Here is a 17,503-nt window from a genome sequence, read left to right on the forward strand (position 1 = left end):
ATGAGAAATGGTGAGTGAATTTTCATTTTTGGGTTGACTATTCATTTAAAGCACTCAAGCATTCAAGCTAAACATTTGATTCGTATTACATCCATTGCAATTGAACATCATTTGTTTATAAAATCTCACAACCAGTTCTGATTCTTCCCACTCCAAGTTCCTGGACCATGATTTTGGCTCTATCTAGTAGTATCCACTTCCCACTTTTTCTGTTCATTGCAGTAGCTGTTTCAAAACTAATCACCATCCTACATATGGTATGCTCTTGGCCTGAGGAATCGGGGAATGTTATCATGGATTTGACTGGCAGTAAACTGAGTTTTCTTTTTTTCGTTTTTGAACAAAATGCTAATAGAAACCCAGCCTCCAAGCCCATGCCCCAGATGAGATGTGTGTCTCAGAGCTGTTGTCGTGGCCTTTGTTTTGCCTGCCATGCGAATGGAACACTTACCCTTGAGCTGCGGAGAGGAGCTGCACACAAAAGCCTGCTGAGAAGAGAACGCTTGCTCTTTCACGCCGTCGTGACTTGGTTTACTGTCTTCTGATTGGCTGTGTGCTCGCCCATCTCACAGCCCCCCTTCAGTAGGTTTCTTGTCTTTCCATGAGTCAAGAACTATCTGGAAGCAGCTGTAATGCGAGATGACTAGATCAGGTTGGAGATGACATGAGTTTAGAAGTGGTTTTGTGATAACTACAACTTCACGTGAAATACCATGATTGCTCATCAAGATGTTTCTGCTTTAAGCAATAGAAACAGAGGAAAAAAGGTGTCGGTTTCATCTCCTTTTGATATCCTCCATCTATATCACTGGTTCTACCTGTTTTCACACCCTCCTTTTGTATTTTTAGTCATCCTACACCTGTGCGTATATACTATTACTAGCTGTCCTGGTTTCCTTATTGTTTCTTTCTAGTATTACTTTTATCTTCCTCTTGACTTTAGAAATAAACTAAGCCTTTTTTAATGCAGCCACTACATGTTGACAGAGTTATTTGTCTTGCTTTTGTAAATTTGTTTCTTTTTCCCAACGCTGCCAAACATGAGAAATTGAGTTTATAAAGCATAATGTTGCAAGGAGGAATTCCTGTAAGCCACAGGAAGCAATAGCACTGCACAAAAGTAGTAAACATTCAAGAAATACTAATTAATTCATTTATTTACTTCTTATCAGAGATAGCCATGGGCTGAGTTGGTCCACAATGATGCTGTATTGTTTTTTCCTAATACCCTTTCAAGGATTTTTACTGATAGGAACCGATGACATGGACGTCTCGCTGTACAATTAGTGTCAGTTCTTATTAAGCTTGTGTCCCCTGATTGCTCGCATGCAAGACGATGAGAGCTTTGCTTTTAAGCTGCAGCTATGGAAACATGTAGCTTTGTTCTTCCCTCATGGAAAATGTTCTGTACAATTTTTGCCATTACATTTGAACTGTTTTGACGCAGTTTCCTCTTAAAGAGGCCGACTCCTTATCCTGGTGCTCTATATCAGGTGTCATTTCAGCATATATACTTGAGTATTGCATGCGAAACAGTTTTATTTGTTTAGCTGCGTGTGTCTGAAATTGCTATTTGCTTTACAGGTATTTAAGGTGATGTGTGTGTATAAAGCAGAGTATATGAAGAGTTCAGATACAAAAGCCTCTAAGTGCCATCTGAAAATCATTTTTATCAAGCTCGTATATTTAAGTTCTGTAATTTCACTTAAATGACAATTAATAGGCAATTTTCATTGCCATTAAAGTGAAATTACTGAACTTAAATATACGAGCTTGATAAAAAGGATCATTCTAGAAGAAAATTTCAGATGGCACTTAGAGGCTTTTGCATCTGAACTCTTCATATTAAGACTGAAATAGTGTTTTCTTGCAAAACATACTCCAATAATCTTTGTTTTATTTACAGCATCCGGAAATTAACTACAGTCTATAATGCTGTTTTATACCAATAATGATTTGTTGTATAATTGAGTCATTTATAAAACAAAAAAGTAAACAAAAATATGTATAGTTTCAAAGAAAGATTGACGTATATATATATATATCTCTCATATATTTACAAAAAGAGTACATATATTTACATCAATGTTCAAATTTGGTTATTAATTTGTTTATTTATTCATATACTACACATGTGGCATTTGATGTATTGGGAATAGTGAACGAGTGAGACATTTCAGACACAGCATTTCATTAATATTTCAATTTATTTCTTATCTAAAAATGAGCATGAAATATTAACGTTATTCATTACTAGGCACTTGGTAACTTTTTTTTGTTTTTGTTTCCGATTAGCACAACCTAATAAAAGAATCAGCTGTTTTTGAGAGACAGGTTGAGGAACCCAGTAAATTGTAGCATCCGTGGCCGCACGTTTTATGTTAGATAATGATCAATTGAAGCTGACTTTTTATGTTGGCATATGTGTTATTCTATAATTGCCGGTACATTTGATGTCCAGAGTCGTTATTTTTTTCAGCTTTTTTCAAATGGTTATATTTTTAAAATTATTTTAATAATTTGTATGGATCACAAGATGTTACAGACAATAATAATATTTTCTGTAAAAAGGGTCTGAAAATCATTAGTCACTGTATTATTTTATTATGTATCATTGTGTAATCAAAATATTTTATTTTACTTTTGGTAATATTTCATTTATTTTATTCATTAAAGCACTAAATAGTCATAAAAATGTGTGTCCATAAATTTTGCGTCAATTATGTTACCGTACTATACTTCGCCTTTAAATTGGTGGAATAATCTCCCACAACTATGTAAGATACAGTAAATGATGCCACTTTCCCTCACTGATAAGATTTGAAGCACTGAAAGGTTTATGTGGTCTCTCTGAGAAAATATTTTAATTCAAAAAGTTCTTACACCAATAGTTATTTTGTAAATCGTCTAAATTTTTACCACAATATCACAAGGAAAACATAATGTATCACTGATCACACAGTGGGTTGTTTAAAAGTCTTTTATTCATGATTTCATTAGTGTTCTTAGCATTTATGCTAGCAAGTTGAGTTTTTGGCTAAAAAGTTTAAAATGGTCAATTCTGTTACTGTCAAACTCTGTTACCAAGGTAGAATAATAATGTTGACTATGTATATGTAATAGAATTTACAGTAACAGAGCTGACAAACAACACTGTAAAAAAAGAAAAGTTGACTTAACTTAAAATTATAAGGCAACTTGCTGCACAGATTTTTTTGAGTTGACTCAACTAAAACATCTCTATAGTTGAGTTGACTCAACTATAACATTTCTAGTTGAGTAAACTCTATTAGTTGAGTCAACTCAAAAAATCTGTGCAGCAAGTTGCCTTATAATTTTAAGTTAAGTCAACTTTTCTTTTTTTACAGTGAATACAGTAAAGATATCTGGGGTTTTTTCGTTAAAAGTAAAAAAAGGAAGTAATTTGTGTTTGGCAAGCACTGAATTATAAAAATATTATATGTTTTCAATAAGATCCTGGAAAGAATTTCTGTTTGTTCTGTTTTCTTTAACTTTATGAAATGCAACATGTATCTCCATATATTCTTTGAGGTCTCTTTCTCTTCTTAGAATTAACACAGGACTGCATTTGTGTGGTTACACTGTTTTGTCTGTCACTTAGCTTTCAGTCCATGTGGTCATGAATCATCCCCTCTTCTTTCCTCAAACTTGTCTTTATCTCCAGCTGGAACGGTTGGGTAACAACATCCCGCAACAATTGGATTCGTCACCAGCGTACTTCTACAACTATGGCCATTAGCACTTCTGTGTTCAGTAACCATTTTGCATGAGAAACAAATGGTCTGAGCTATTCTCTGAGAAATTAAAGCATTCACTAATATGCAAGTAGGTGGAGAGATAATAAGCCATATTAGTATAATATTCCTTTCTCCCAAGGGGTCTATTTCACACCATGTCACGACTGTAAACGTAGACTAGAATTATAATGAATTGAGCACATCCTCTCACAGTAAAACTTGTTTTTTTGTGTGGGTTTTTTTTTTGTAGTTTAATTCAAATTTCATCTTTAAAAGGTAATATTACTTCTAAAACACTTTGAAAAAACCTCCGCCAGTTAATGGAACTGTAATTTTCCGTTGGCCGTAGGAGACAATAAAAATCAGGACATGCTTTTGTGCACTAGGGCACTAAACACACAGTCAAGCATTCCAGCTATTAAGTCAGTATTAATGGATTAAAAGCATTACATGCAGTGATTGAGCACTCATTCTCAATATTGCTTTAAGGGTCTTCACAAATACATAGACAAACAATTTTTTTTTTCCCATTCTGATCATTATTATAACAACATAGACAACAAGGGGAAACTAGGACATCTTCTAGTTTGAATATGCTCCAGTTAAGTTATGTATTTTTCCCTCTGGGCGCATGAAGACTTCGACTAGCCACAACTAAGTTTTAATCAGATTTGTGATTCATGTTTATTGGCTCTGTTCCAAAACCTATTGAGCTGCCTCATTGCTGCCTACATAGGAACTTAAGGAACCTCATAAGTGGCTGATTTGGAACATTCTACCTGTTAGTATTTTTAGTAAATATATGCTATAATTATATAAGAGGTAAATAAAATGGCAACACATTACAATAAGGTTTCATTAGTTAACTACTTTATTTAACATAACCTAAGAATGAACAATACTTCTACAGCATTTATTAATCTTAGTTCATGTTAATTTCATTATTAAAATCAAATGTTGTATTTGTTAATCAACTGACATGAACAAACAATTAACAGCTGGATTTTAACATTAACAAAGATTATTAAATACCGTAACAAATGTATTGCTCGTTGTTAGTTCATGTTACTTAATACATTAATGTTAACAAATGAGACCTTATTGTAAAGTGTTACTAATAAAATGAACATTTTTATAATTTTGATATTAAACAATATGAAATTAAATACTAAAGTATTTATAATTTCTATAAGTAACATTTATTTAATTGAAGCTGTGTTTAATGTTGGCATATATTCAGTGGCTTTAAATGCCGTTACCGTCATGTTTCAACCATTTGCAATTCACCTTTTTCCATCACCTTTTTTTTAATGCTTTTTCTGAAATTAAGAGTGAAAGTGCATTTATAACTGTTAATAGTTATATAACTGGCTGTTATAATTATATTGTTAATAAATGTAATATTAAGGCAAGGCAAGGCAAGTTTATTTATATAGCACATTTCACACACTATGGCAATTCAAAGTGCTTTACATAAAGGAATTCAAAATTAAAACAGTTATAAAAGAAATTAAAAGAGATAAACAAATCTATTGGACGTCTCCAATAGACCCGATTTTTCCCTAAAATCGGACAGGAGGAGCTCTAGGACTGACTCACGGGATAACCTCGGGTTCACTGCCTCATCAGTCCGCACACTAAAAACCGCACCCATCTGAGTTCAGTTTAGAATAAAAAGGAGGATGCAAAGTAAAATACAGTGTAATCAGTCGGACGTACATTGGGACAGCACTCATTCAGTAAATGCACAGATAAACAGATGTGTTTGGAGTCTGGATTTGAATGTGACTACTGTAGGAGCACATCTGATCTCCTCTAGAAGGTGGTTCCAGCTACGTCTGGTATAGTAGCTAAAAGCGGACTCACCATGCTTAGAGTGAACCCTTGGTATTTCTAGCTGATGTGATGCTAATGATCTGAGTGATCTGTTAGGTTTATATTTAGTGAGCATATCTGCAATGTATTGAGGTCCTAGGCCATTGAGTGATTTATATACCAGTATTAATACTTTAAAATCAATCCTAAATGTAACTGGGAGCCAATGTAAAGATCTGAATTATAATTTAATTATATTAAATATAATATTCATAATTTATATTTGTAACTGATTCATGTTTTTCATTTTTTTATATTTCTATGATTATTTCAAGATTTTATAATACATTTAAATGCAGTCTAGGTAGTCGGCTCGGTTTGGATGTGGGGGTCTATGACCTGTGGATCCATCTTTCTTTTTTTTCAAGAATCTGATGAAAAACTCTGTGGTGGCTAGTTGAGCTCAATAACAAATGCACCGAGAGGCAGAAACATAATCTTAATAATTACGCTGCCCACCTTTTGAAACAGCCCTCCTGTGCTGTTTTTAAAAAATACTGTTGTGTTGAGGGATTAGATGCCTGTTTCTGCTGATAAGAGGGAGAATGAAACAACTGGAGTGATTATGAGAAAAGAACAACAGGTCTTTCTACCCCCCATCCCCATCCCCATCCCCATCTCTTGCACAGTGTGCTTTGGGCATGCTCAGTGGAATCTCGCTTTAAACGCCTGTGTGCTTTTGTTGTCTGTGTCGCTCATCCTAGCGCCTGCAGAATGCCCCTCTCTCCACCTCCCTTTCTCTCTTTCTCCCTCCCCCCCTCCATCTCCTCTCCTCTTTCCTCTCACCGCACATTAGCCTGCCAACACCGCGGCGAGATGCGCGTGAAGAGGAGCGCTCCGGTGAACACCTGGTACTCCGGGCAACTCCAGAGCAGGGGTGTCTGTTTTGATCTTTTCCCTCTTCCCGTGCCCTGAAACCGACTCTTTCCCACATCTCACTGGACTTTCTCTCATCAGATCTGAGAGTAGGATCTCCCGGCTGGCTCAGAGACTCAACCAGAGGCAGAGCGATGCTGCGTTGATTAAGGATTTCAGACCCCTCTTTCTCCTCTCAGGCTCTCCGGGGAGCTCCCAGAGTCTGGACAGGTGAGTTCAGCATCTCTTTCGCTCTCGCTGTACTCTCGTCCGTCTGCAGTCACTCACTCCAAGTGTACTCACAGTACGATTCCCCTCTCCAGTGTTGCTAATATTATCCATCACCCCCCTGCTGTTTCCCACAGGTGTTCCTCAGTCATAGTGGCAGCTGCCTTTTCCCTTTTTTTAATGGCTTAATTGGATTCAAGGCTCAACTTTGGAGCACCGCTCCGATTTGACCACTCACTTTGCTCGCTCAATTACTCACTGGTGTCAGAGGCTTCACTCTAGCACTGCAGAGTGCATTATTATTAGTGCTATGAGTGGGTGTTTGCACGCTCAAAACTGTGCACAAGGAAGAAAAAAAAAACAGGACACTGCCTTAATGTCATGTCTGACAGGATTATAGACCGCTGGGATGAGAAATACCACATTAGATCCCCTACGGTTCCACAGCTTTTAAGGAGAATGTCAATTAGGGACAATTTTGATGTTTGCTTTTTTGGAAGAATGAAGATGTTGAAAGGGAAGAGTTCTCATATTTGTTTTCACATGTCAAGAAAATGTTTGTGCACTCATGCCCTTAGCATGTTCAGACAGTGTGCACTCGTGCCAGATGCTTTGACTAATGGAACAGATATTTTTTCAGGCATTTATATGAATTGTTTTTGCACGTCATGGAGAGATTGATGAGTGATGAAGGTGCTACTCGTCTGTGATTACAGATTCAGATCAAAAATTCTTCAGAACAGTCTAAATAATATTCTTTCACAAATATTTGTGTCCTTTTTTTGATGCATCAAAACAACTATTACCTATGCTGTGCTTTTTTAAGGTGTGTGTGTTTTTTAAATTAGGAAACTCTCAACAGCTACTATAAATTCATTGTCTGGGTTTATTGTTATTCTTGGCTCAGAATTAACTGATTTCCTGCAGGATTTCATTGTACTATAAGAACATTGAGGATATCCTTGACAACTAGACCATGTTGATGTGGAGTGAGAGACAGTCTGGCTATCATTTTTAATAAAATTGTCTGCAACGGTTTAAGCGCTATCAGTTTTGACGTTGACTATTAATGGCTTGAAATTAAGCTCTCAGATTTTTTTTTTTTTTTTTTTTTTTTTTTTTTTTGAACGGATGCAATTTGTGCCTGTGAAGTCTCTTATGCTGTGAAATATTATTACAATTTAAAATAATCTGTTTTAATAATAGCAGCCAGTCTTCAGTTTCACACGATCCTTCAGAAATCATTCTAATATGCTGATTTGCTGCTCAAAAAACATTTCTTATGTTTGTCAATGTTGAAAACAGTTTTGCTGATTAATATTTTTGTAGAAACTGTGATACATTTTTTGGAAATCTTTGGTTAATAGAAAGTTCAAAAGAACAGCATTTGAAATTATTTTGTAACATTATCAATGTCTGCCACTTTTAATCAATTTAATGCATCCTTTCTTAATGAAAAATAATAATAATTTTTTTTTTTAAACACGTACAGGGTCTGACCCCAAACTTTTGAACGAGTGCAGATATCAGAAAGGTTCATTTAGATGTTACATATTTGCCTTTTTCTTTTAAAAATAAAATACCTGTGCATCAGTATGCAGTTATTTTGCAGGTAGCTTTTGCTTGAGCTGAAGCATTAATGACTATCCAGTGGCCATCTGTCCCTGAAGCACCACTGACTCAGATATTAGTCATAAATGACATACCGAAACACATGCTAAGAATTTATTTCGAGTGCAGACTCTTAACAACACTGATGCAACAGGCATCACACCTAAAAGTGTTTTGTCTGTTCTCTTTCCCTTCTCGACTCCACAGGAACTTCTCCATTACTATGACACAACAGATGCAGAACCTGCAGCTGACGCAGAATAAGAAGGGGGCGGGTCCCGCCTCCCCCAGCGCTGCCAAGCGTCTCTACCGCAACCTCTCGGAGAAGTTCAAAGGAAGCCACTCCTCCTTCGAAGATGCCTACTTTTTTGGCCGATCCGACCGTATCCGCAAAGTATCTGTGAGTATTTTGGATGAAAAAAAATAAATCAAAAAATTGCAAATAACATTCAGCTTAAAGAACCCGAATGCGTATTATCAATAATTAAAATTTGTTTTGAAGTAAAAAGCTAACATTAGCCGACATTTACATTTATATAATGTAGAATAAATTGATGTTAACATTCACTTGACCTTACACATGACGTGTTTTGAGGTGGAATGACATTTCGGGTGCTCGTGAGACCGTCAGCGTCGTGCCGTGCTCTCAGAACTTCCACAAATGTCACTGATTATATACAGCTAGATCTAGCAATCATCTTGTTAACTCAAGTGCCCGATTACATCCCTCACCCTTGCTGCCCTCTGTATGTTTTCACACATGGATCAAACTCACAACTAAAGAGGAGAAGCTCTTATTATTATAATGTGTTGTTTTTGCCTAATATTTGCTTAAACAATCCCCATTTAATTTTTGACCTCTACTGCATTCTTTAAGGAACTAGACATTTCTGTGTCCACCCTCTGGTGGATGCCTGGTTACAGATCTGTGCTGGTAATGGAAAGGTTGTAGGTCAAACCCATGAGCAGTTAAACAGACAATCCGTGCTCTCGTTTTATGTTGTCTGTGCTGATTGTAGGCGAAAATTTAGTTAACAGTAGTATGCAGAAACATAGCTTGATTTTCCTGAAAACCATAAACACGGCTATGTAGTGCATTGCAAAAAAACTTTTGTTTGAGTATCCTAATCAGTCTGTTTAATTGACTAAGAGACAGACGGGAGAATTCGAAATCTATTTGTAAAAGCAAATTCAGTGTCAAATGATAGATCGCCAGCAATATGCTGATTTGGTGCTCAAGAAACATTCCATATTATTATTAATAATGTTGAAAACAGCTGTGCTGCTTAATATTTTGTCGAAGCCATGATACAGTTTTTCATGATTATTTGACGAATAGAAAGTTAAAAAGAACAGCATTTATTTGAAATGGAATTTTTTTGTAACAATGTAAAAGTACTTGCTGTCGCTTTCTCCTCACAGAACGTTCAGAGCAGTGAGGCTCTGTTCGAGGCTGTTGAACAGCAGGACCTGGATGCTGTGCAGATCCTGCTGTTTCAGTACACAGCTGATGAACTGGACCTCAACACCCCTAACAGTGAAGGCCTGACACCTCTGGACATCTCCATCATGACCAACAACGTTCCCATAGCCAAGCTGTTGCTCAAAGCTGGAGGGAAGGAGAGCCCTCACTGTGAGTATCCATATTTACCAATGACAAGCTTTAAACAGCCAATTCCCTCGGTCTAAATAGCTTCTTGTGTCTGAAGTGTTTCCTTATTAAGGAGGCATTAAACGATTCTTCAAGTTTCAAGTTGGATCTGTTAATTAATCTAGTCCTTTACAAAAATGTGACATGGTAAATGCCAAAATGCCAAAGTTAGTGCAGGTATTGTCCTCACCACACATTTTGATGAAAACAAAACATCTGAAAATGCTAGCACTTCATTAGTGTAATATTTATAGAGAATTTATTATTTATATTTATATAACTTGTTATTCTTGAGGTTCGGTCCCAACATTATATGTCTACATATGTAAATATAAAACGACACTGATGACGAAAAGGTTTTGTATTTGCATTTTGGTCTCTAATTAATTTTATTTTTTGTACGAAATCTTCAACTATTTACTATTATGTGTGCAAGCTCCTCCTCTTTTTTAACTTTGAACATTTGAACTTTGAACACTGTATATATATATATATATATATAGTATATATAATGTGTTTGTATACTGTATATATCCTATATTAGTTGTAACGATTATGATTTGTTTTGCCTGTCTGTCTTGTCCTCTGACCTACTTTCTAGTTTGTTCCCTTGTTAGCCTTATTCAGTTCACCTGTTGTCCAATTAACTAACTCATTACTTCTCTTTGTTTGGTCCATGCTTATAAGCCCTCAGTTCTCCTTTAGTCTCTTAAGTTCTCGTTTGTAGTAGTGTGGTTTTCTCCTGGGTTTATCCTGTTTCCTGAGTATTTGTGATTCAAATCTGTCTCCTGGAATTATTCTTCGTCTTGAGAGTTTTTATATACCACGTTACGTAACAGAATGGACTGAACCGATCAACATGGATTCACCTGCTGTGCTGCTGCTTTGCTTGGAGCCTCGAGGCCACACATGTGGATTCCAGACTGCTTCCTGTGCGCTTTCTATTTGACCAGTTTGAACTAGCGCACAAAGGCTCGCCTGCCCGGTGTGGGTCCTCTAGGATCATTTGCCAAGTTCATCGAATGGGTGTTGGTGAACTGCGGTTCAGCTTACACCGTTGGCCCCGCTGAGGATGACAACGTTACCAGCCCCACTCCGAACACACAGCCAGAGACCAGCCATCCACCACCAGCGAGCGACTGAACGGAGACGTTAGTGCTCACCGCAGACTGTGGGGACCGGCCTGCCACAATGTACGAGCCCGAACCAGAGATGAGGTCGGAAGGGGTCATCGCCCCGGAGGCCGTACCACAAACAGTGTCTGACCAGGTCCGTGAACTGGCAACATCATGCATAGTATTAGTGGAGTATTAGTGGAGATTGATGGCTTGGAGGGAAGCCCCGCCCAAAACCCCATCCCAGTGGATGTTATGGTTAGAATCAGTTTCGAGGAGGATTTAATGTGCTGGTATGGGGAGGTAAAACCTAATGTCCCTGTATCTCCTGCATGTGCAACGTGCCCTATATCTCCACCGCCCCCTGTTTATTCTGAATGCCCGCCTAACCTCCCTCTCCCACCTCCTTAAACAGCCAGTTCCTCTGTCCCACCTCTGCTCGTATCCTTCAGCCCCTCTGCATCTCCTTCAACATCTTGTGGTGTTCTGCTTTAGTGCTTCAGGCTACTAGCTCCACCCGGCCCAGAGGATCCCCAGGCTCCGCCTCCAGCCTCTGTGCCCACCGCGGCCTGTCGACACATCGGCTCAACCTCAGCCTCTCTCAGCTCCACCGGAAACCATTGGCCATGCGGCTGCACCGGGCTCCCTCGTCCCTCCGGCTACGCCTTGGTCAGACATCGCCCTCCTGCACCTTCTGCTCCGTCTGGCTGCGCCTTCCCCCTGGCTCTGCCTCTGTCCTCTGGTTCACCGGTTGTACCTCAGGCGCTCGTCGCCGCGTTTCCACCTCCAGTGCAACCGGCTTTGTGTGGGCTCTCCGGCTTATCGTCTTCACCTGGGTCTCCATCGGTGGCTGCATCTCCGTCGGCCGTCCCCAGGATGCATTCCATCAAGTCATCTCCACCATGGCTCCTCCTGCCTTCGACTCGTCTTGGCTGGTCCCTGGCTAAACATCTAGCTCATCCTGCTCCTGGCTTCCCCATGGCTCCTCACACCATCCACTCCTCCTTGGACTAAGTTGTTTATTCTGGACTCTTTTTGTTTTTCTTCAGTTCTTCACCCTCCTCCAGAGCCCCCGCCCTCCCTCCTCCCTCCTCCCTCCTCCCTCCTCCCTCCTCAGTTGGACTGTGTTGTATGGCGCGAGGACGCGCCCTTTCAAGAGGGGGCGTACTGTAACAAGTATGCTTTGTTTTTGTCTTGTCCTTTGACCTAGTTTCTAGTTTGTTTCCTTGTTAGCCTTATTCAATTCACCTGTTGTCCAGTTAAAACTCATTAGTTCACTTCTTTTGGTCCAAGCTTATAAGCCCTTAGTCTCTGTCCTTTCTCGTTTGTAGTAGTGTGGTTTTCTCCTGCGTTTATCCTGTTTCCTGGGAATTTTTGATTAAAGTCTGTCTCCTGGAACTATTCCTTGTCGTGAGAGTTTCCATATACCACGTTACGTAACATTAATAATGTACAATTCAGTTCATATAATTTTATACTACAGGGCTGTTGAATGCTTGAATCTGATTGGTTGACGAACGTTCTAAGGTGTACAATTATTTTCAGGGAAGTGGACAGCTAAAGTACTTCCAGGCAGGTCTTGACCGCATTACATGTCCATATCACTTTGCCAAATGATTTCAGTTATTTCAAAGGTCCTAAAAGCAATAAGATACAACAACAATAGGATAAAAATGACAAATTATTTCCATGTTTTTTGCCACTTATTTTTCCATTATCTCTCTCTCTCAGCGCTGTGTTGTCAGCGCTGCTCTGACCATTTAATCAGAAAAATAGTTTAGCAACTTAATAGCTACATGATATTTCTCACTGGTAATAATGGCTTTGTTCTTGAAGCAGATAAACTTAGTTTCGCTATTAGTAGAGACGCTACTGTCGAACACTGTTGAGAGACGCATACTAACTCAGGTAATTCACACATGCTTAATATATCTCTCTCTCTCTCTCTCGCTCTGCATTAGTCTGCCATCAATGGCTCACGCCTCTGTTATTAGCTCTAAAATTACGTTTTGTAATTAGCAATGGAGGCGTGGGTTAAGATGCGGAAGAAATTAGTCCCACTCACAAAAGCGTTTTAACAAAACGGACAAAAAAACAGATAAATGTCTTGAAATACAACATCTGAACAATATCTTGAGTTGTGATAACCATAGTATAAGCGGAATAATTGACTTCATTATTGACATGATTTCATCACTTATTCCTTACATATATTTTTGTTTTATTATTTATGTGACAAAATGTTTGTTGTACTTTTTTTTTTTCTTTTTTTTTTAACACCATTTCACAGAAACATTTATTTCACAATATTGATTTTACAGTTGTAGCAGTAACTGTAATTGTGGTATTTTGGCTGAAACTATGGTTGCTATTGACATTTTGCTGCTTCTTTTGACTTGAGTTACTTATATGTCAAGTCAAGTCAAGTCAAGTATATTTGTATAGCGCTTTTCACAATACAGATTGTATCAAAGCAGCTTCACAGTATTAAATTAAAATAATACAACAAGGTTTGTTTCTAGTGGAATTTATTGATAAAATCAAATTAGATATCCAGAATATCCCCAACTGAGCAAGCCAAAGGCAACAGTGGCAAGGAACCGAAAAACTCCATCAAGTGACCTAATAGTGTCCTAAAACTCCATCAGGTGACCCAATGGAGAAAAAAAAACCTTGGGAGAACCCAGGCTCAGTCGGGGGCCAGTTCTCCTCTGGCGTTTATTAACTAGAGGCCGGATTGTAATTTGGACTGTAAGATTAAAAATATTATATGAATGCCTGGCTGAAGAGATGCGACTTTAATCTAGTTTTAAACTGGGAGAGCGAGTCTGAGCAACGAACAGTATCAGGAAGGCTATTCCAGAGTTTTGGAGCTAAATGTGAAAATGCTCTCCCTCCTTTGGTGGTTCTGGATATCCTAGGTATGACCAAAAGCCTTGAATTTAGTGATCTTAAAGAGCGCGATGGATTATAGGGCGATAGAAGATCCGTTAAATAGACTGGAGCTAAGCCGTTTAGGGCTTTATAAGTCAGTAGCAATACCTTGTAATTAATACGGAACTTTATAGGTAACCAATGCAGTGATGATAAAATCGGTGTTATATGATCATATTTTCTTGATCTAGTAAGAACTCTAGCGGCGGCATTTTGGACTAACTGTAGCTTGTTAATTGAGGATGCAGGACAACCGGCTAATAAAGCATTACAGTAATCTAGTCTCGAGGTCATGAATGCATGAACTAACTTTTCTGCATCAGAAACTGATAGCATATTACGTAGCTTAGCAATGTTTCTAAGGTGGAAAAAGGCGGTTTTTGTAACATATGAAATATGATTTTTGAAAGACAGGTTGCAATCGAGTATAACACCCAGGTCTTTTACTGTAGAGGATAAAGTAACAGGACATCCTACTATATTAAAGTTGTATTGCGAGAGGTTTTGTGGGCGGTTTTTTGAACCGATAAGTAGTACCTCTGTTTTGTCTGGATTTAATAAAAGAAAATTACGCGTCATCCAATCTTTTATATCTTTAACACACTCTGTCAATTTGGATAATTTATCGTTTTCATCTGGCCGTGATGAAATATATATTTGAGTGTCATCAGCATAACAATGGAAACTAATTCCATGTTTCCTTATAATATTTCCAAGTGGCATCATATATACTGAGAATAATAGAGGGCCTAACACAGATCCCTGCGGCACTCCATAGTTTACTGGAGTTATGATCGATTTTTCTCCATTTAAATAGACAAAATGGTAGCGGTCAGATAAGTATGATCTAAACCAGCTTAATGCTTGTCCTTGAACACCAGTATAATTTTGTAGTCGATCTAAGAGTATTGTGTGATCTATAGTATCGAACGCAGCACTAAGATCAAGTAAAACTAGTATTGAGATACAGCCTTGGTCAGAAGCTAAAAGTAAATCATTTGTGATTTTAACGAGCGCAGTTTCAGTGCTATGGTGCGGCCTGAAACCAGACTGAAACTTCTCATAGATATCATTTTCTTGCAAGAAAGAACACAATTGAGCGGACACCACTTTTTCTAATATTTTAGACATAAATGGAAGATTTGAAATGGGTCTATAATTTGCTAGGTTATTATGATCTAATTGTGGTTTCTTAATGAGAGGTTTTATAACTGCCAGTTTAAATGTTCTTGGAACATGACCTAAAGATAAAGACGAGTTAATAATATTAAGGAGAGGCTCTTCCACTACAGGTAACACTTCTTTCAGTAGTTTAGTTGGTATCGGATCTAATAAACATGTTGTTGTTTTAGAGGAAGTGATAAGTTTATTTAACTCTATTTGTTCTATAGTTGTAAAGCACTGTAATTGTTCTTGCGGGGTGATAATTGAGGCTGAATTATAAGGCGCAACTGAAGATTGAACGTTTACAATTGTGGTTCTGATGTTTTCTATTTTCTCAGTGAAGAACTTCATAAAATCATTACTACTAAACTGTAATGGGATATTTTGTTCGGGTGATGTCTGTTTATTTGTTAGTCTAGCCACGGTGTTAAATAAAAACCTTGGATTATTTTGGTTATTTTCTATTAGTTTGCGGAGGTGCTCAGCCCTGGCTGCTTTTAGGGCCTTTTTATAACGTGACATACTGTCTTTCCACGCGATTCTAAAGACCTCTAAATTAGTTTGTTTCCATTTACGCTCTAAAATACGGGTTTCTCTCTTTAGAACATGCGTGGTATTGTTGTACCACGGTGCTTTAATTTTCTCTCTGACCTTTTTTAATCTAATAGGTGCAACAACATCCAATGTTCTAGAGAGAATAGTGCTCATAGTGCTAGTTAGTTCTTCTAGTTCATCTGTTTGTTTGGGTTCAGGCAGCAGCTGAGACAGATCGGATAAGCAATTTGAGAAATTATCTATGGTGGATGGAAGGATTGTTCTGCCTGGTTGATAACGCGGCGCTGCATGACATATTACAGCAGTACGTAATATGCAAGTTACCATGTAATGGTCAGTGACTTCATCACTTTGCGGTATAATATCTATATCGGTTGGATCGGTTCCATGTGATATAATTAAATCGAGTGTATGATTAAGACGATGAGTTGGTCCGGTGACGTTTTGCTTGACCCCAAATGAATTTAATAAATCTGTAAACGCAGCCCCTAACGCATCATTTGGATTATCTACGTGTATGTTAAAATCTCCAACAATTAATGCTTTATCGACATTGACTAATAGGTCTGAGAGAAAATCTGCAAACTCTTTTAGGAAATCAGCGTAAGGCCCAGGCGGTCTATATACGGTAGCCAAGGCTAGAGATAATAGGGATGTTTTTCTAACATCTAAGAGCGTAACATTTAGTACAAGTACTTCAAACGAAATAAACTTATAACCCGCTTTCTGAGTAACATTGAGAATATCTCTATAAATTGTCGCAACACCACCGCCACGACCAATTAGACGGGGCTCATGCTTATAGGAGTATCCAGGAGGAGCAGACTCATTTAGACCGAAATAATCATTTGGTTTAAGCCAGGTTTCAGTTAGGCAAAGTACATCGAAGCTATTATCTGTGACTATTTCATTTACAATAACTGCCTTAGGTGTGAGTGATCTAATGTTTAGAAGACCTAGCTTTAGAAATTGTTTTTGTTTACTAATAGCAACATTTTCTGTTTTAATAACAATTAGATTTTTCCTAGATCCTGCAGTAGATTTGTTATTTGATTATTTGATCTCACTAAACGAGGAATAGACACGGTTTCTATGCAATATTCTACACTAGTATTTATATCAGTTAAATTGGTGCAGCAGAGACTATGATTTGGACTTTTGGTTACTAGTCAAAAGGTATTTAACATTTTGGAGATGTTATCCGACAGAAGATCTGCTCCGAATCTGCTTGGGTGTAAGCCATCGGCACGGAAAAGCCTAGGACGCTCCCAAAACAGATTCCAATTATTTACAAAGAGCAGTTTCTGCTCATTGCACCATGACATTAACCATTCATTTAGCGCAAATAATCTGCTAAACTTTTCATGTCCTAGTCGGTACGTGGGAAGCGGTCCTGACACTATGATCGTTGTTTCAGGCGATGTGCTGCGTACCGTATCGATCAGATTCCTGAAGTCTTTCTTCAGAATCTCTGTCTGGCGCATCCTGATGTCGTTCACTCCCGCGTGGAGGACAACAGTTCCGACGCGCTCGTCACCGTTCAGAATCTCGGGAACGTGAGTAGCGATTTCAGAAACACGAGCACCAGGAAAGCAGTGACTGTGCACCTTACTTTTACCTAACGTTGCGCGTACGTGCCGAATGATGGAATCGCCGATGATCACAGCATCGCGTTCTGTTTCGCGAAGAGGGGAGAAGCGGTTTTGTGTGGATAACTCGAAAACCGGGAGGGTCGGAGAGAGTCTTGGTCTAGACCT

At 38.3% G+C, this 17,503-nt stretch overlaps 1 protein-coding gene across 1 annotated transcript in view; it reads left to right on the top strand.

Annotated features, from left to right (window-relative positions):
* ankfn1a (ankyrin repeat and fibronectin type III domain containing 1a) overlaps positions 1-17,503 on the top strand; it is an 89,735-nt gene that overhangs the window by 38,808 nt on the left and 33,424 nt on the right. Inside the window, exons 8-10 of the mRNA XM_084434037.1 lie at positions 6,591-6,719; positions 8,535-8,727; positions 9,750-9,960. Of these exons, the coding sequence (XP_084290163.1) occupies positions 6,591-6,719; positions 8,535-8,727; positions 9,750-9,960 (533 nt within the window). The remainder of the gene's footprint in view (positions 1-6,590; positions 6,720-8,534; positions 8,728-9,749; positions 9,961-17,503) is intronic.

Source organism: Rutilus rutilus (genome assembly GCF_951802725.1).
Source record: "Rutilus rutilus genome assembly, chromosome: 16".
In the NCBI taxonomy this organism is placed as follows: domain Eukaryota; kingdom Metazoa; phylum Chordata; class Actinopteri; order Cypriniformes; family Leuciscidae; genus Rutilus; species Rutilus rutilus.